At 39.2% G+C, this 21396-nt stretch overlaps 1 protein-coding gene across 1 annotated transcript in view; it reads left to right on the top strand.

The window, feature by feature from the left end:
- Window positions 1–278: 278 nt before the first annotated feature.
- LOC139740966 (calcium-activated potassium channel subunit alpha-1-like) overlaps window positions 279–21396 on the top strand; it is a 180707-nt gene continuing 159589 nt past the window's right edge. Inside the window, exons 1-3 of the mRNA XM_071651551.1 lie at window positions 279–549; window positions 4712–4823; window positions 13576–13727. Of these exons, the coding sequence (XP_071507652.1) occupies window positions 448–549; window positions 4712–4823; window positions 13576–13727 (366 nt within the window). The 5' untranslated portion in view covers window positions 279–447. The remainder of the gene's footprint in view (window positions 550–4711; window positions 4824–13575; window positions 13728–21396) is intronic.

Here is a 21396-nt window from a genome sequence, read left to right on the forward strand (position 1 = left end):
AAAAGAAAAGAAAATGGAGCGAGAGAGACAACCATGATAATCCGTAATGATGGCAGCGGGCTGTCCACTCTCTCTGATGATAAAAGCTATCAGTATTGTTTAGGGTAAAGCTATAGGGTGTTTTGATTTTTTTTTTTTTTCAATCTGCTGTGAAATATATCTGATGTCTGACCTGATCTGCCCCTGTTTGCAACGGTCACAGGAGGTATTCACCTTTTGGAAATCTGGATGTTTCTCAGTCCTTAGACTGTAAGAAACTTATACCATATCTTGAAAAATCTATATACACCCTACGTCACTCCAAAAACAGTGCTTCAATGCATTAAAGTTAGTGATTGGTTTGGGGGGAAGAAGGAATGTATTGGAAGTTTTGCAGGATATTTACTTCAACTCTTGTGTTTTTGGAGCCATGTTTTAACACACATTTGTTTTGTTTGTTTCTTCTCAATGTGTAGACCAATAGAGAGATGTTTCAGTATATCAACGGACATCATCTTTCAGGTGGATCTTGCCTTCAACCTATTCTTTCTGCTCTACTTTATTCTGAGGGTAAGTTGTGTATAAATACATATGTATCTTATGTTTTTGGTTATAAAGTTTTATCCACTCACGCAGAGTCAGATTAATGCAAGCTTTGTTCTCTCTGAAACCCTGACATTATTATCATCATTACTGTAAAACCACAAATATTTGTGTACATGACACTTCAGGGAATTTTGCGAGGAGCCAATATTTGCAAATTTTCCCCAAGTAAAAGTGCATGCGAAAATGTATGCCAGCACAATGCATTGCATGCCAGTGGTGACTTGCAAAGGTTTCATGTTGCGAGAAAGGTTGTCGGTTTCCATTAACCTGTTTAGGATGAGTCCCAAGTATACTCAGGCAGGTGTCTATAGGAAATGCGTGTTGTAGCAAAATCATACCGTCCTCAATGGGTTAACGTAAGTTTCATGCCACGTATAGTTTACACTATTCCAGCATTGCCAGGTATTTGTTTATTCACTTGGGTCGAGATGGCAACAGAGTAATAGGAGAAACATCTCTTGTGAGGATGTAAGCACCATGCTGGATTTGAACCTCGGATCTCCAGTTTAACCCTGTGCGTGCTCTGAGTGCTGATTCGTACAGAAAACCGTTTTACGCACTGTCAAAAGTCCCTGGCGCAGAAAGGGTTAGCACTCCACGGCATTTACTCACTGTAGATGAATTCGACTTCAGAGCGCTGTAACTGGGCCATAAACTGGGGGGCTTCCAAAGAATAAAAGCACTTTCAATGGATTATGCAATAAACCAGGTGCATTGCTATGTCAGTGCATAAATTGTCTTTTGTTAGGCATACTTGAACCCCCTCTTCTCTTCCCCCCCCCCCCCCAGTACAAAAATGCCTTAATAAACATCACGCAAACCGAATTGGTCTATACTGCAACAATCCTACCATTGTAATGCACAAGAGTTGTTTCCACCTTTGGATGCTTAGTTGGTGGACTAGATTTTGTCGTTGTTGCCCAAAGCCAAATGCGTAGTATGGTAGAACCTCGTCGTGAGAACCATCTTGAGGCCAAGAATACTAACCATGCTACATCACATTCCTTGTTATATCGGGGTAAGAGAAAAAGGACCTGCAAAATTACTTTAAAAAATGTCTCTTGAAAGAAAAATTAATAGCAAGGCATTTGGAAATCATAATCAACTTCAGCGAGTTCACAGTAGTATTATTTTGTGCAGGGTAATAATGTGATCCAATTTGACGGTAATACACTGTCGGGATATACACCAGTGCAAAGTTGCCTGCACACAGTGATTGTTAGAACAGTATGATACAACACATTCTACAGAGTTGTAAGTCTAATCACCAAGATGATTAATCTTTAATAGATAAAAGAACAACCCCCTCCCCAGGAAAAAACAAAACAAAACAGGCAGCATACATAAAGTATGTTGAAAATCATGTGTTTCATGTTAAATCTTTGTATTCTGGCAATGAAAATAAGAAACTGCACTTGTGGACAACTGGAAATTGAAAAGAAAGCCGAAATCTTCGATGAACTGCTATGTCTTTCTCAGCTGTGTAGGAAAGTCTTATCTGAAACATATTTTATTGTGACTCATACCCAAATTAACCCATGTGGTACAAATTCAAGGTGAGTAAAGAATGTCCCGTAACTCCGCCAAGTTGCATAGTATCTACAAATTTTTGAATTAATTCCTTCATGGACATTTTGAGGGCAACTGCATTGACAGCGCATTCAAAGAACTTTTCTCCTCCCTGTATGCCCTACCCTTGTTCATTTCACGGCCCTTGCAAACAGGAGCCATGGCGGAATGCGCGCCGGCAGAAAGTTCAATTAGGAAACGGTGGGGCAAAGAGCCCGAGCCACTCCACTTCATGAGCTTTGTGCGCTGAGCGGGGTCCCCGAGTGAGAATTTCTCGTCGTATTGACTCGGAATGGATCATGCAGATAACATTTCATGTAATCTCATTTAGCACTTTACCAGGCTCCCCCACACGAGGGAGTCCTTCTGTTTACCCAGGCGGCTTGTCTGCCCGCGCGGCGGACTCGCACTTTTGTGTTGCGGAGTGAGCTACGACGAGCAGCTGCATGCTCAAAAAAAAAAAAAAAAACCAGCACCATTCTGAGGAGAAGAATATGAAAACAAGATGCGAGATGTGCTGATATGCTAAATGTTATAATCTTGATTGTTGCACAAGTATGCTTTGCACCTGAGATGTAACAAATATTGAAAAAAACAACAACATAAAGCTGCAAGACAAGATGTGATATTTTGATTTACTAGTCTCACTTGCAGATATGTTATTTTACCATATTGTCAGTGTAAAAGTCTGTGTCTCGTGAAAAGACATTCTGTGAACGTGCCCATATCTTTTTTTGTATGGTTTACAGAAAAAGAATATTTTGATCATTTTTATCAACAATGGCCTATCTTGCATGTGATCACTGCCTGGCAAATTTTTTTTTTGTCTATCAGGTAAACTGAATTGAATTTGATTGAATTGAACTGTATATCTTTTGATATAAACTAGCCATGATATGTGAAAGTTGGGTGTTGGTCAGAGCGTGAAAAATCAGATGCCAGTTTTCTTATTTTAAGTTTGTGTGTCCCTTTTGCAACCTTGAAAATGAGATTCCTTTCAAAAGTTGGTATATTGTAGAAGTAGATAACTCAGCCCCCTCCTCAGTAATAATACAACTGGAAACTTCTCTGTGTTAGAGGGGGAAACAATACTACAGATTTCCAGTGAATTTATTTGGACCAAAAAAAGTTCCAAGTGTTATTCGTGGTACAAAATTAGAACTTGTTCTTGAGTGACATAGGGTTAGCTTTTCATTTCTTTTCTATTTTTAAAACTCTGAAGTGTTTAACCATGAAATTTTATACACTATGTTGGGAAACATTGTTCTTCAACTGTTTGAAATTTTCTGACATTTGCAGAGGGGATATACAACCTTTAAGGACATGATTTTGAATAGTGTATAAAGGCCAGGATTGAATACGTTGCATCAATTGCAGTGTAAAGTCAACAGGGAGCCAATTAACGCTCTTAACACATTCTCGAATACAGGGTGCACAGAGACCTGTAGATGTATAGAATCAAACACACAGGCAGAATCGCTACAACCATAGAAGTGTAGAATATTACTAGAAAGTGCTTCGTAAGATCAGAGCATGCAGCAGACGTGACTCTTGAGCCGCTCCATCTTGTCGGTTCATGATCCATGGATGGGATTGTGCTAACAGTGATGACGCCAAAGACAGCAGATTACCAGCCATCAAGATTTATGAATATTTTTCTTCTCCCTGGACAATGCTAATAATTTAATGGACCACTGGGATATCAACATCAAATATTGATTGTACATCCATGAAGAAAGTGAGGGTAGTGGCCTTTTAAAAAAGACATTACAAGCAGACATTTAAAAAGTATTAAAACCAGCATAAAAGGAGACGAGGACTTACAGAGAAGGAGGTGCCTACTTGTTATTAACTGAAAGGGTTAAAAAAGGCAGATAAAATCCAATTGTCGAATATATGAATCATTGCAAAGAAAATACAATTTATAAGTTCATTCATTATGATAAGCCTATACAAATGTATCATATTATACTCATTTGTATCACAAATCCAAACTGTACCCTTAATGTCATCATATTTTGTATGTGTACTCTTTGTAAAATTTTGTTCATAAAAAAGTTGTAGAAAGAGTCAGTAAATGAAGATTGAGAGCAAGTGCCTTACCAGACTGGGCAATAACTGCACAAAATACTGTAAAAGTGGAAATTTTCGCAGTGTTGAAATTTTTGCGTATTTCGCACAGCCAGAAGCTAGTGCAAAAATAGAAGCACGCAAATATTTTTGTGTGCCATATGTTCCAGTACATGTAGTTGATGTCTTGATTCCACGGAATTATAAACGCGCGAAACTCTTCTTGCCCGGCCAAGCGCGAAAAATTAGTCGTGCAAAAATATCCACTTTTACAGTAGTTTTTGAGGTGGCAAAATAAACATGGCACCTTTGGACGCACATTCATTATGTCACCACTTATAAAACAATATGTATGCCTGGATTTGATATGGGGCCTTTATTAATCTACTGTAATTTCTCTGATTTTATCATTATGAAAAAAAAAAAAATCCCTTTCTGATTTTGTTATCATAAAAATAAAATCATTTTCTTTTTTTCGTGATTACAGTTCACAGCATCTCAGGACAAATTCTGGTTCTGGCTTTCACTAAACTCCGTCGTCGACTTCTTCACCATTCCTCCAATCTTTGTCTCCATCTACATGTCAAGAACATGGCTAGGTAAGTGCGGTCTGTCTGTCTGTCTGTATATCAGCCTCTGTACATCTGAGTGTCAGTATTTCTGTATGTCTGTCTGTCTGTCTCTATTTGTGTTCCAAGATCTCTTGGTAACCTGCATTAATGAATGCATTTGTATGTATCTTTGTGTATTCATGTCTGTACTTGTTTATGTATGTATGTATGTATGTACATGTATGTGTATATGCATGCATGTATGAATGTGTATATCTGTACTATGGAGCTGTGTGTGTGAGTTTATGAATGCATGAATGTGCCTTGTTTTTTGAACTGTTTGTGTTTAATGTTTATATATGAGCCTGTCTGTGTGTATATGTGTGTACATTCATAGAGATGGGTAAAGATTTTCTTATAGATAAGTAACGATATTTTATGTAAACACACATATTCACACACACATACACACATACACAAATACACACACAAAATGTGTATAGTGCCGGTGATAACCATAACTATGAAAGGTTGAAGTGGAATAGTATTTTACACACAGTTTAGTGACCAGCAAAATGCAGTTTTGTGTCCTTGGATATATCGGGTACATTGTTCAGTCCCCCCCCCCCCCCACCCCATTTTGTTTACCTTTCTATAATGGATACCTAAATTCTGTGTACATGTCTTCATGTGATCATAAGTTGAATAATGTCTGCCATACAAGTTGCCATTTTAAGCAACCAGTGGGTGGAAATTGTGTTAATGTGTTTACACCACCACTGCAAGATGTCGTTGCGGTTGTGTATATTATACACATGTACAGGTTGGCAGCATTTGGTGAACAGGAAAAAAAAAAGAAGAATATCATCAACTGCCTTAGTGTCTGATGTGAAATGAATTTCTGAGTAGAAGTGGGTTGATGGCTGTGGTATGGGGCAGTGAGAGGGGGGAAGGAGGGTGCATTAGTGTGTGCTCATCTGGGCATCGGTGTCACGCGGCATTTGTGGTGTATTAAATGCAGGTCGGGGTCGCGTTCTGGCATCATCCCCTCGTCTGAAGCAGTCGATGGCAGGCGCACATTTCTAGCCGACATTCATCGGCACAGATATGCAGAGTGATGAGAACAGGCAGGATGAGAGAGATTAATTTTTTAAGTAGCAAAAAATTTTCACACATTAAAAGTTTTCTTAAAAATGGAAAAAAAAGTTTGAAATGTTGGAAACTATTGAACAGAAGAGATTTGGGGAAAAAAATTCTGAATTTTCGACGTGTTTCTTGAAATGTAGATCAGCAGAACTTTGTGATCTTGCATATATATTCAAACAGAGGGTAGCAGTTGACAAAAATCTGTCATAGCACAGCTTCACCCCTCTGCATTATCATTCTCTTGCTTTTATGAAAGACTCTAAATTGTCAATTGTGCAAAGAACATATTCATCTATCATGCTCTTCTGTTTGCCCTGCCTCAAACACAATTAAATACTACACTGGGGGTACTTGCAGTTAGATCTAGACAACAGTCAGGCCATTCTTTTGGCACACGGACCCACTAAGCCACTTTGTTGGAATGCTGTCCTTCCCCCCCCCCCCCCCCCATCACCCCTCCCCCATCACCCCTCCCCCATCACCCCTCCCCCATCACCCCTTCCCCCATGTTTCCCTGCTGGAGGTAGTTTGTGTTTCTAGGTCAAGAGCATTTGTGCTCTGTTGGCATGGTTACGGAGGACATGGCCGGTTTATATAGATTCATCTGCTCAGCAAGGGTACTTGAATTGCAGTGTAATGGCGAGCATGTCCCGGGGAATGAACTCTTTTAATCGCCATATCTCTGCATGGTACTTGACGATAAAAAATATGGATTCGAGACTGCTCTCATTTCAGAATCGGCAAGTGTGAGGAAGAATGATTGAGGCTAATCAAAGAGATATGGTCGAGGAAAGAGGGAGGGGAGGGTTAGAGACTTTATTAGAACTAAGAATAAGGCCCTGTAGATGTTTATAGTACTTTTTAAAACCGTTTGAAGGAGGCCCGAAGTGCTATTTATTGACTAGTTTGGGAGCTGCAACACACAAATTGCTGTATTATCCCACTTGTAACTGCTGTCTGCTGACTACTTGATGTTGTCTCATGTTCGGCTTGATGATCAGCGGGACGCAGCAAAATGGCTGTACTAATCCCGTTCCTTCCACAATTCTCTGAGAGCCTTCAATGCCCCCCCCCCCTCCATTTATTTTTGCAGGTTTGACAGAGAATGGACGGGTTGGTAATCCACCTGTGCAAAAGCAGTCAAGCGGTACATGTATCGCCTTTCCACGGTCAACTGCATGTGCCATTGAACAATGTAAAATATCGATCGGGCGCAAGGTACATGTATGAACAGAGCATGTGCTGATAGGCTCACAAACTCTTTTGTTATAATACACAAAAGAGGCACCTAAATGGGATCAGCAAAAGTCAAAATCTTCTGAGCTCATCCTTGATTGCTATGTACATCTTCAGATGAGTTTTATGGCAAAACAAGCAAACACTTCATTGAAAAAAAGGATAAATTGGGCAATGATACACACAGTTTTTATACAGAAAGAAGACCTTTATTGATAGAAGAAACTCAATCTTTCTATCAAAGCCATTTTTCTGGGCAGCATAACACAAATTTTTGTGAATGTAGGCTATGAATACAGACGGTCTTGTCCACATTTTGGAAACCTGGTATATGCCGTATACCAGGTTCCTATACTCAGTTGACACCATGGAAACCTGGTTTACCAGGTTCCTGTTAGCAGCATTGCTGCGAGTAAATATAGATAGTCATTCCAAATTGCCATCAGTGAGAGTGGTGTAGTTGTCCAACATGTCATTTCAGATGCTATTTTTTTTTTTTTTTTTTTTTTTTTTTTGCCATCCATGGAATGAAAGTTTAACATACAAGCAATACAGGGCATTTTGACTTAGAGTAAACAGATGCAATGTTTGCATAGCAGCAAAGAGGAAATTCCACTGTAAAGAGGAAGTATTCTATATCAAATAGGAAGCAATTGTAGTTGTTTTGGTTTTCTGTGCTACTGAACAACAGGGAATAAGGAAATACTGCCAGGAACTGTCCTAGACAGTTTTAATACATTAAGAGTGAGTTAGTTTCAAAATGTATTTAGTTCATTACATTTTTACAGAAAAAAGGGGGAATTTGTTTGCCTTAGAATCTATATAAGATTTGTAAACACTCTTAGTTCCTTGTAACTTCATGACTGTTGAGGAATTTTCTGCATGCATTTTTTCTTCCGCCTTTTACTTTTTTCAGTGTAGAGTAGTAGGTAAACATCGGAGGGACTTCTAGCAAGCTTTTCATTCACCAAGGATGATTATTAAAGACAACCTTCATGGTATTTACAATACATTATGAAGCTAGAAAAGCACTCTGAGAGCGCAAGGCCTCCGCCAAGCAGCTACTTTCCACCAATGATCTCGCTCTTCCCAAAGAGATTTTTCTCCTCTCCACCACTGGGGAAAAGTTCTTTGGGCTCTTCCATAGAGATCAGTGATTTCCACCCATAGTTATACATGCTGAAAAATTGCCCGATTTCCCAATATAGAAGCCTTTGTAACGTCATAAACCCTCAGCTGCACGGCGTGCCTCGCTCTAGCAGAAAGTGGAGCGCACACTTTAGTGCGCGCATGCAAACCTCAAATACGTGCAGCCTGAACTCCCAAGTTCGTTGACCATACCTGCCATAATATAAAAAATCCTACATAAATTCCCCCAAAATTCTCGAATCACTACCAAAATTTAATCATCGGTTACTTGTATCATTTTAAAGATTTCCTGCAAGTTTCATCCAAATCCGTTGACTACTTTTTGAGTTATTTTGCACACAGACAAACTAACTAACTAACTAATGAACAAACCAACGGTAACGAAAACATAACCTCCTCCCTTGGCGAAGGTAACTACAGGGTATCATCACATGGCTTCCTTGTGCAAGCATGGTAAACTTGTATACCCAGGGTTTCCAAATAATAGATGTGAACAGACGGTCACAGCTCGTTATTCTGAAGGCTCTTCAGTCCGAAGATTCATTATTCCGAAGGTTCGTTATTCCGAATTTCATTTTCGGATTAACAAATCATCGGAATAACGAACCTTTGGAATAACGCCACAAATGTTTGGATTAACAAACCCTTTTTCATTTTCGGATTAATTAACCTCTAGGTATAGGGGATTTGTGTGTTTCGGATTAACGAACCTTCGGAATAACGAACCTTGGAAATAGCGAACCTTTGGAATAACGAACTGCACCCGAACAGACTTGTGGCAGACCATTTTGTTGGCATTATTCATATCGTCAGCTGAGAACCAGAAGGGCGCTATTGTATTTTAGGATTTGAGAGCAAATAGAAATGAAATTATCCGTTTTCATGAAGTAATCATTTATTCATTTGATAAATAATGGTAAATACATATGTAAGCATTGATCCAAATATTGGGTAAAAAAGGCACCCTTGTGGTTTTGATTTTATACCTTTAAGTGAAAATGAAAATACTCTAAAATTGACACCATAATGTAGAGGAGATCAAGCTCTATAATGTAATATCAGTAATTGAATACCCCCCCCCCAAAAAAAAAAAAAGAGAGAAAAGAAACAACAACAACAACAAACCAAAAAAAAAAGAAAAACAATACTGGGTACTGCCTTCTGGTTCTCAGGTAATTATATGGTTTTATGTACTCCTTGGTAAGAAAGATTATTCCTGATCACCAGAAAAGTATTCTTCCCATATATCTCAATTAGATAGCTTGTAACTGGGTTCTCAGGGGAAAGTTTGTATGGATACATATTTCTTTAGTAGTCAAAGAGCCCAGTAAGCACCTTTTGAAAATGCAAAGTCTGCATCTCAAGAGTGAGTTCTCAAAACTACCTAGTGGACACCACAGCTCAGTTGTGCCTCCTTGCCTCATAGATGGCAAGTCTAGAGTGTTTTTGTCTTTCATGGGTAATGAGCGAATGATATATTAGCTTTCAGGCCCATGGTCCAGTGAGTTTCATGGATAGTGACAAAAGACAGAGGATGACATTGCCACATGTGAATGAGGCTCAGGGGCAACAGAAAATGTGTTCCCACTCACGGAATGCTTCTGTACCAATTTTGTCTGGTGTAAAAAAAAAAAACACAGCAAAATGACAACAACCCTGCAACAACCAAGAAACATTTATTGCATCAGTTCTCCCAGTTTTGCTCTTGTTAAACATCCTGTTTGTCACCTTTGTAAGTACATGTAGTTAGGCTAGACAGAACTTGCTCCACATAGGTCAGACAGACCATGGACCTGGATCACCTAGACCTTTGGCCAGGCAGGTCTTGAGCAAGATAGCCCATAGGGCCAGGCAGACCTTTGGCCAGAAAAACATTGGGACAAGACAAACTTTTGGACTAAATGGACCTACAGGGCCAGATAGACCTTAAGGCGAGACAAACTTTTGACCAGTCAAACTTTGGGTCAGACAGACATTTGACCAGGCAGACTTTTGGGCTAGACAGGCTTTGGGCTGGGCAGACCTTTGGACTAGACACTCCTTAGACCAGGCAGACCTTGGACCAGACAGACCAACAGGCACAACAAATCTTGGGTCAGACAGATATTAGGTCAGACAGACCTTAGACCAGACAGACCTTTATACTGTGTCAGATAGACCTTCAGCCAGACAGACTTTGTGTGGGATAGACCTTGGACCAGACAGACCTTAGGCGAGACAGACATTTTACTGTGTCAGATAGACCTTCAGCCAGACAGACTTTGTGTGGAATAGACCTTGGACCAGACAGATCTCAGGCCAGACAGACCTGTATACTGTGTCAGATAGACCATCAGCCAGACAGACTTTTGTGTGGAATAGACCTTGGACCAGACAGATCTCAGGCCAGACAGACCTGTATACTGTGTCAGATAGACCTTCAGCCAGACAGACTTTGTGTGGAATAGACCTTGGACCAGACAGATCTCAGGCCAGACAGACCTGTATACTGTGTCAGATAGACCATCAGAGAGACAGACTTTATGTGGGATAGGCCTTGGACCAGATAGACCTTTGAGTCAGACCCATTAGTCAGAAGGACCCTGGGCCAAGCAAACCTGGGTGCTGTGGTTAAAGGGTGTGTACAGTTCTGGTTGAGGTGAGGATTTAGCTTTTAACGTTTTGCGAGTTATTCAGAAACCACTCTATGAGATGTCAAAGAGCATGCAATTCCAAGGGGTATCAAAAGTTTATTTGATGAAAATCGGTTTTGAAATGGCTGAGATATCCAAAAACAAGGTGAGACAAAGAGATCCTACTTAAAGGCGTGGCCTGTCGCCTTTTATTATTATCACTTTTTTGGATATCTCAGCCATTTGAAAACCAATTTTCATCAAATACGTGTTGAATCCTTCTTAAAATTACATGCTCTTTCATATTTCATAAGAGGTTTCTCCTTATCTCACTTGGGAATGTTATAAACCTGAATCCCCACCTCAACCAGTACTGTACAGTCCCTTTAGACCTTTGTGAAGAAATCATGTGTGTGATATGAATTCATTCATTGATGGGCAGTAAACAATTTCCTGGAATTTTTTGCTTGTGTTTTGAATATCAAAATGCGAGATTATTTCATTTATGATGAATTTTGAGAATATTTCTGTAGTCCAAGACACAGTGGCTTATCATTGTAATACCTGTTTTCTTGTTAGAGCTGTACTGCACTTCTTGAGCTCTGCATTCAAAATCATATCATGGGATTAAAAATGCTATGACTTGATTTTCAGTCAATTTACAACTGTAGCTTTAATAATCCAGCCAAAACTACTGTGATTATTTGATTTTGCTGACAAATACATGTACTGAAAATAACTACAATGTTCACATGTGGTTGGCTACCTTCAGCTCATGAAATATGTAAAATGACCTGTGTAAAATGATGTGTGTTGATTACAAACATAAATTGTGATCTATTGTCATAAAGAGGCACTGACTTACAGTGAGAGCTGCCCACAGAGGAGCTGTTGTAGCCCATAGATAAAACTACAGACTATAAATCATAAGGTCCTGGGTTCAAATCCCCTTGCAGTAGCTGTGTGCCCATATGCAAGGCACCGTATTGCCCCTGCCAGTCGATCCTTCCAAGGGGACCCAAAGCTGCCAGTCTCATGGCTGCTTACTTATAAGCATTCATTGCCTGATTAGCAGCAACATCAATTACAGAATAATTTGATTTACTCCAATTTGACTTATTAGATTCTACTAGCTCTCAACAAATGGAGAAAAATTCACTGGACTTTTGCAACCCCCTTCCCTCCCCCCTCACTTGTGATGAGACTGCACTGACTTCTGTGTACTCAGATAGAGCTGCATCTCGTTTACAATGCATGACCCCCCCCCCTTCCTCTACCCAACCTACGCCTCCATGTCGTCATGCGTCTTTCTCATTAGGTCACGAAAATTGGGGAATACGCACCAAATTGACAACACACTCACTCACTCACTCACTCACTCTTCCTCCGGTAAAGACGCGCCTGCTAATTACTACCCGCCACACTTTTGTCACGACCTCCGTATCCCAGTGATAAATAAGGGAAGGAAGGAAAAAAAAAAAGGTCCGACCAGACAAATTTTCGGTGCATACGATTATCTACCAGACTGTAGTCGGCCAGACAGCCTAGGAGTCGGGCTGCCTGTGAGAATTTGTTCCACGTTCCAGCCCTGAAACGGAATAAAAATCTCATTCATTCACAGTGCAGAGTGAATGCGGTTTACAATAAACTGAGATGACAGAAAGAACAGCAAAATGGTGAAATTTATCCCCACCCCAAAAAAAAAAAAAAAAAAAAAAAAAAAAATTTTAGAAGGTATCAGAAATTCTTATTAGATCATGGAGTGCATTTTCATAAAAAAGTGCACAGCGTCAAATATCTTCTGATGGGTGATAAATTCTTGACAAACACCTGATTACTCTAATTATAGGTTTGTTATGCTTGGGCAGTTTTATGCAATTGATTAGAATTAGTAACATTTATATAATCAGTTAAATTTATAGAATTAGTATCATTTATAGAATTAGTTATATTTGTAAGATTTACAGTTTCAAGACAGAGTTATAATCACCTAAATGATGGAGTAGAAGTATAGAGCCTGGTATACCTGATATCTTCATCTGCAGTGCATAGAAATGAATATGAATTCTGTCTTATCCTTCTTGATATGTTTGACATCATTTGATATGCTATGTGAACCACATACATTTGTCACAAGAACTTACAGAATGTCAAAAATTGTTCAAAAAGCTTTGATAATGAGCAGAGAAAAGCTGAGGAAATGGAACTACATAAAAGCAGCATGTCAGAGCACAAAGAAATATTAACAAAGTGACACATTGAAGGGCAAATGATGAATATTTACTGTACCTGTATGTGTTTGTGTGTTTATGTGTGTGTGCTTGTGTATGATGGTACAAGTGCACAGATCTTTTGTGGTGTGTAACTATGATGTTTGACATCTCTGTTTTGTAGGGCTTGGAGTACTCACTATCTACAAATGTATATGCTATCTTTTTGTGATACTCTGTATTGGCAACTGTGACTTATCAAATGTTTCTGCCAATACTGTAGTTATACATGAGGTCTTTTTCCTACTTTTGCGCAAACAGGATGCTATTAGTATAGGGTCGTTCTTTCATACTTTGGTGCTGCTGTTTAGTTATGTTTTTTTTACAGTGTACAGTCGACTGTATTTTAATGATTCATACAAAATATTTCTCTGTTTTATTGCCCAGGTTTGAGATTTCTCCGAGCCCTACGTCTTATGCAGCTCTCGGAGATCCTGCAGTTCCTGAGTATTCTCAGGACCAGCAACTCCATCAAGCTCCTCAACCTGCTCACACTGCTCTTCACATTGTGGCTGGGATTTGCAGGCATCATACACCTGGTGAGCAAGACTATCTACCCCTTGAGTTTCCTGGTGTTGTATATAGTGGACTTGACAGAAATTCAGAATGTTTAGCAAATAGTTACATAGTTGACAGTCTTATACAGACTTGACCAAATAAGAAGGTTTACCCATGGCTTTTTTATAAGTAAATTCTTGAATTATAGTTTTTTGTTTGTTTATGAAATCAATTTCCAAAAGAAAACATTTACTGAATGAAAATGCTGCCACATACTAGTCTTCAGGCAAGTCATATTTTCATTATTATGGCATCTGTAAAGATGAAAATGGTAGTGTAATTTCTTTATGCTATTAAATTCAGAGTAGACATACCTCCAAACTCATAGTACATCAAATGCTACATTCATACATCATTTCTAAGCCATTCAGTGGTTCCCTACCGTTCTCTCGAGATGTACATGTATACATACACTCGCACACCAGTGCACACACACACACACATACACTCATGTTCGTGCAGGTCTTAACGGAACCATTTTGCGCATTGATCCATTGGCGGGCAATCGTATTGATTTGCTGAGCATGTGCCCTGTCCCGCAGGCCGCTCATTTAAACTGGGGCGAAGCGTTGTCTGATCGCAAGATTATTGGATGGATGGCGGATAAGAATGGCATTACTGCATCTTTCGGGGGGGGGGGGGGAGGGATAGTTCCAAGGGCACTGCAGCCATATATTATATCATCTTAAAGGCATAATATAACATTTGTCCATATTCTCTCATTGTGAGTATTACTGTCTTTTCTTTTCTTTTCTTTTTACATATTCTTCTCCTGTACATTTTTGTTTAACTTGCATTTCCTGTGACAGTGAAAATTGCGTTCTGTATGGTTTTAGCTTGTAGGCTATACATTGCAAGCAGTTGAAGTAATGGTGCTCATGAAAAAACACACATACACTGTGTATACATGGTATTCTGAACTTCTCAGAAGGCAAGTATTATTCAAAATATGCACACACACACACACGCAGATATACTTAGTAGATTATGCACATAGAGAGTAATACTGCATATTTATAATTCTACTATAAAACTCATGAGACTCGCAAATCCTTTCCCATCTCGAACAAATGAGTTGCCTCTTCCAGTACTTTGTCCATCATTAATAATATCATACACAAGGGATGAATGAGTTCTCCATTCTGGATAGACACCTCCAGTGCCTGTGTGACATCAGGTCAATATTACTTTGTGTTGCAGATCCTTGTCAGTATGAGTAATATATATATATATATATATATATATATATATATATATAGTTAAAGATGCATAGACCCGGTAGTTGCGGGGGCGCTGCTGGATGATAGTGCCGATCACCATTAGCATTGATATGAAGATAGCCGAAGTTGAGCTGTCATCAAGAGAAAAGCGCGTAGGTGTTGCTACGTAACGTTGCCTTCGTTGTCTTCTGCGCGTCACGCAGTCTGTAGTGATGCCAGGGTGCGTGCTTCTTAATATGACGTCACAGAAGAAGTTTGCTAAAGCTGTCATCATGGAATCATGAGCCGAACTGTGATCGGACCACTGACTACAGTGGATCGGACTTCTTTGGACTCGTGGAAATAGGTCAAAGCGTAAGTGTTAATGAGGAGTCGATAGCATGGGTCTCCGTAGGAAATTTGCGCCATGCGCCCACATACACATTCGACTAAACCACCGGGTCTATGTGCCTTTAACCTGTTGAAGACGAGTCCCGAGTATACTTGGGCAGGTGTCTATGGGAAATGTGTGTTGTAGCAATATCAGCCCGTCCTCAACTGCTTAACAGTGAGTTACAACCTCACTGCTCAGCTTCTGCCATGGCATTGCAAGGATCCCCCTTCCTTCCCATTCCTCCTCCTATTCCTATTCTTTTCCCCCTCCCCTGTCCACCCACCCCCTCCCCCATTCTCATCTTCCCCTTCCCCTCTTCTCTCTTCCTTCCCCCCTCCTCCTCATCCTCCTCTTCCCCCCTTCCATCTCCCCTCACTTTTCCATACCCCCCCTTCTTCCCATTTGCCTCACATACCCGTCCCTGGTTACTGCTCAGCGCTGTGCAACTTATCTTCCGTCTGTATCTGATTGCAGACGAATGTTAGCCTTCTGTCCTTGGGGCAACCTGAAGATGATGACAATTGTCAGTCAGTGCAATTTACCGAGCATCACACAAAGGCTACCAGATCGGACCAGTCAGGGCAGGTCTTAAAGGCATAATTTACCATTTGCAGATGAAACAAAAACCCAGCTTTAGTGCTTCAAAATAGTTCTAAGATGTGAGTTAGGGATGGAAACAATCAATGTAAAAAATTGAATCAGTATGATTAATATTAAGTATTGTTAGATATAGAAAATGTGAATAATAGTCATAACGAAAATGTTTTTAGAATAAACTGTTTACAGTTATGGTTTATTGAGAAAAATAGTGATATCTCCTTATATTTTAGGCTTTATTCCAAAAGTTTAACATGGTAGGATGTTTTTTGATACAACTGACCTACACATATGCCTCAAATGTGATATCTCGAACAATTTTTAAATCACTGTTCCCAAAGGTAAACAGGACCCTTAAGCTGGGTTGAAGTAGAATTGGCTTGCAATGCAGTAGCAGGGTAAAGATGACTGCTTAAGGCACATGATCAGATTTGCACCGACCAATGCAGAAGCATGTTTTAATTTAAAAGAATAAAAAATCCAAACAAACAAATGATTTAATGAAGGGATTGATGAATAGATGAATAACAAAAGATGAGTTGAAAAAAAGAAATGAGTCAGAAATTTGAGAGAATAAAAGAGAACAGAATACCGCAAAAAAATATTATCAAAGCATAATTTCAGTGAGGAGTTATACATGGTCAAGTTTCGCATTCACATTGGCTGCAAAATACAAGTACCGATAACTGGGGATAAGTTTAAATTTTGAAGTACATGTATCTGTGAAATACATTATGTTGTCTTAGTCTTTTGTATTTTATTTTAGTTGTAAATCTATACTCATTTGATTGGTCTACGTAAATCAGAATCAAGTGCTTATGAGAATTTCAACTATTAGTCTGGTAGGAATGGGGGGTCCCCATGCACCCCCCGAACACATTTTTTTAACTTACTTTTTTGTAACCCTTAGGGTGTCTAGTTAATGATTTTTTTTGTTCCCAAGAAAAAATCGTGTCCCATGGGGGTCATTGGCGGCCATCTTGGCAGCCATCTTGGATTTTCAGGGAAAATCATTATCTTCCATAACTTTTGAACTACACAGCATAAAATTATAAAGAAAGCATTTCTTCAGGGTAAACGTGACACGAGGAATCGATTGCAATGGTTATTTACGTGATTAAAGCAAGTCTGAAACAAGAAAAGCCTAAAATATGCAAATTTCGGTGTCATTTTCACCGAAAAATACCTAAATAGTTTAACTTTTGAATTACACAACATACAGGGACAAATAAAACAGTAATTCAGAGTTAATATGGCATGAGGAATCGTTTGAGAGAGTTATTTACATGATTAAAGCAAGTTACATACAAGAAAAGTCCAAACATGTGAGGAAAACCAGTGTCGTTTACTCTAGAAATATTCCCAAGTATAGTCTATATTATACATATATACATGACAATTTCATATCTCCTAAGAGTAAACTAACCTCTTTTTCTTAACAGTCTGGTAGGAATGGGGGATGGGGGGTCCCATGCACCCTCCTTTTTGTATCCCTTAGGGTGTCTATTTGATTCTTTTTGTCTCCAAGTGAAAATCATGTTGCATGGGGGTCATTGGCAGCCATCTTGGATTTACGAGGAAAATCATTAATTTCTATAACCTTTGAACTTTCCAACATACAAGGATAAATAAATAATTTCTCCCGGGTAAATTTGGCATGAGGAATGGATTGACATTGTTATTTACATGATTAAAGCAATTATGATACGTGAAAAATCCAAACATGCGAATAAAAAACAGTGTTGTTTGCTCTGCCCAAATAGTCCATATACCTACATGACAATATACCTCATATGATTGACTAACCACTAAAGTCTTAATAGTCTTGTAGGAATGGGGGATCCTCATGCACCCTAAATTTTTGTATTCCTTATGGTGTCTATTTGATGATTTTTTTTTGTTTTGTTTCCAAGTAAAAATCGTGTCGGGGGGGGGGGGGGGAGGGTCATTGGCGGCCATTTTTGATTTGAGAGGAAAATCAGTAAATTCTGTAACTTTTGAATTTCACAACATACAGGGATAAATATAACATTTCCTTCAGGGTAACTGTATCATGAGGAATCGATTGAGATGGTTATTTATATGACTAAAGCAAGTTTGATACAAAAAGTCCAAAATACGAAAAATTTGGTGTCATTTACACTGTAGAGTACCCAAAATCCGTATACATACATGACAAACTACTTCACAAAAGTGACTTGGCACTTTGTCTTTAGATCATAGCTCAAATATGGTGTTTTGTATATAAAAAAAATGCAACGATGCAACTCCAAGCATTTTGACGCCTCACTTGTTGAAATCAAATGAAAAATGTAAGCACGATGGCAATTCATATGCAGATACCCCTAAAAAAGCAGATCGAAAGAGGTGAACATACAAATTTTGATTACAACATGTGAAAGTGACTAATCGACAAAATTCAAACCTAAAATGTCATTGAACACTTTTTGTGTGCATCTTCTATTTCATATAATTTTGTATTTGAAGAGTTTGAGTAAGTGTATTTTCATAAAGGAAATCCTTTTACCAAAATGCTCTGTCGGTTTCACCAATTTAGGTGTCAGATTGTTATCATTAAAACTTATTTAAGATTAAGCTAAAATGGTTCATTCAAAAGTATTTGTTTAAAGCCTTCCTGTCTGAAAACAAACATATGAAAATCACTTGACAGTCAGAAATCCTCTCTCTCTTTCTATGACTTTAATTTGTCTAACATATTCTTAATTCTCATCCTATGCAATTATACAAACCACAGATTCGGTAAGCGATAATATGTTAGCTTTTGGTTTTACACTTCTGGTAATTTCCAGTCATCATCAAAACGATCATTGTAATCAATGTCTGGCTCCTCCTCTTCATCCTCCTCCGTCTACGGAGTAACTTTCTGAAGCAAGTCAATGAGGGAAGTGGAAAGGATAGGGCCACTTGACCACACCGGATCCATGATACCGAAGGCTGTCTTATGCCACCTTTGTCCAGGATTAAAGAGGTAGCGCACCAGAAGATTGGCTAGTCAGATCGCTTGAAGATGGCAAGGTGGTACCCATGGTTCACACATTGAAAGTGTGAAATAAGGTTGCCTCTGCCAGGTGGGAGCAAGGAGAAATCCACCTTGGATTTGGTCATCAGTTGCTCGCCCTCTCCCACCATCTGTTTCAGCATGATGCTGCGAACGCCATTATAATAGACTTCTCCCGGACCTCGCTATACATTTTAGGCATGTGAATGCTTCAATGTCATCTGTCACCTCTGGCTCCACAGACCACCCATCACCAAGATTTGTGAGGAAAAAAAACACTCAACTTGGCATATTGTAAAGTCATATGCGAAGATTTTAGTAGCGTTTATTATAATATAATACTGAGCAACTTATTAGATTTCAGTAAAATACTTCTGAAATCATGATATCAAACAACTCTCACCTGAATGCTATGTGGTATATGGGGTGGCTTTTGTAGATTCTTTAGGGGTCCAACTTTTCCAATACCCATTAAGGCACTTTAATTGTTACATCTTCCCCGGTAAACAAATACAGTCCAGGTATTTTGGTATACAGTATATGAGCTCCCGTTGATTCTATATAAATGCAAGTTAATTGACATTGACAACCTGGCAATACGTGACAGTCCGTTTATTAAGAAAGATACTAATATACATTGTAGAATGGATTAAGCATGGATCAAGGGGATCAAGAAAATGTGTGTCTGGATTCCTCACCAAAGCTACCTTGTACCCAAGCTTAGCAGCGCACTTGAGGTAGAGCACGACCCTGGTGTCCGTCTCCTTCTACTGGTTAGACAGTCACTCATGGATATCGCGCCATTGTCTCTTGGAACATATCATTGTGTAAACAAAAGGAATGTAACAGAAATCACATTCTCTGAAGCTTAAGTGATTCCTGTTACATTCTTTTTGTTCACCTTATTATTCATCCCAGGAGACAATAAGCTCTATCCATGAGCTGCCGTCTAACCAGGAGATGGACACCAGGGTAGCGCTCTACCTCGAGTATTCCACTATTAAGCTTTGGTACAGAGCAGCTGTGGTAAGGACACCAGACACAGACATTTTCTTGATCTTCTTGCACCATGCTTACTCCGTCACCCTCACTATCCTCCTTGATAAATGGACTGTCGAGCATTGCCAGATTGTGAATGTCGTTGAACTGGCATACAGAATCAAAGGGAGCTGGCTACTGTACCACAATACTTGGACGACATGTGTTTACAGGGGAAGATGTAACAAGTGCCTTCAAGAGTAGGGGCAAAGTCGGACCCCTAAAGAATCTACAAAGCCACCCCACGTACCATACAGCATTCGGGAGAGAGTAGTTTGACATTATAATCTCTGCAATATTTTACTGAAATGTGGTAGATTGTTCAATATTACATTATAATGAACACTGCTGAAATCTTACAACATGACTTTAAAATGTGCCAATGTTTTTTGTCCCCCACGTAAACCTTGGAGATGGGTGGTCTGTAGAGCCAATAAGAGGTGACAGAAGACATTGGAGCATTCACATGCCTAATGTATGACCATAAGAGGTGGAGAAGTCTATTTACAAAAGCATCATCCAAAGCAGATGATGGGAGAGGGCGAACAATGACGACAAACTCCAATGTGGATTTCTTCATGCTCATATACACCTTGCAGAGACAACCTTATCCCACACATTAAATGTGTGACCCATCGCCTTGCCATCTTAAAGAGAGCTGACCAACCAATCTTCTGGTGCTCTGTATATGACTCCTTTGATTCTGGACAAGGATGGCAGAAGGTAGCCTTTATTATGATGGAGCCAGTGTGGTCAAGTGGCCCTATCTTTCCGACTTCCCTCATTGACTTCTTCAGAAAAAAACTGAGGAAATGAAGGAGGATGAAGAAGAAGAGCCAAACATTGATTACAATGATCGTTTTGATGATGACTACCGGTATAGAAATTAAAGAAGTGTGAAATGAAAACCTGATATATCGCATAACCGCTTCTGTGGTTTGTACAGTTACACAGGATGAGCATTCAGAATACTTTTTAAGAAAAGTGAAGTCATATTGTGTTACTTTATATTTTTTCAATATACGTTAATTCCATACTTCATGAAAAGCATATACACATGTCACAGATGTTAAAATATATAGATGATGACTGGCGGCGGAGGGAACATACCCAATGTTCCACCCGAAGGGTCTGAAATGCTATTGAGGGAGGTTATAAGTGCAGTGCGGTCCTAGGCCTTAATTCTGCCATTTGTCACGTGGAAATGTTTTCCCATGGGCGAACATAACGAATGTACTTCCATCACGTGACTGCGTTCAGCCAATTACTAATCGGTATGTGACTAACCATTTCAAAATATCATTATGTCTTTTGATAATAGCTTGAATATTGCATCTTGTATCAGATACTTTTAACAGAATTCGAAAGGAAACTTAATTCCAATCAATGTGAATTTGAATTGA

This window comes from Diadema antillarum, unplaced genomic scaffold, assembly GCF_040938485.1.
Source record: "Diadema antillarum isolate AM-2024a unplaced genomic scaffold, OU_Dant_1.0 seq00000893_RagTag, whole genome shotgun sequence".
Lineage (NCBI taxonomy): Eukaryota > Metazoa > Echinodermata > Echinoidea > Diadematoida > Diadematidae > Diadema > Diadema antillarum.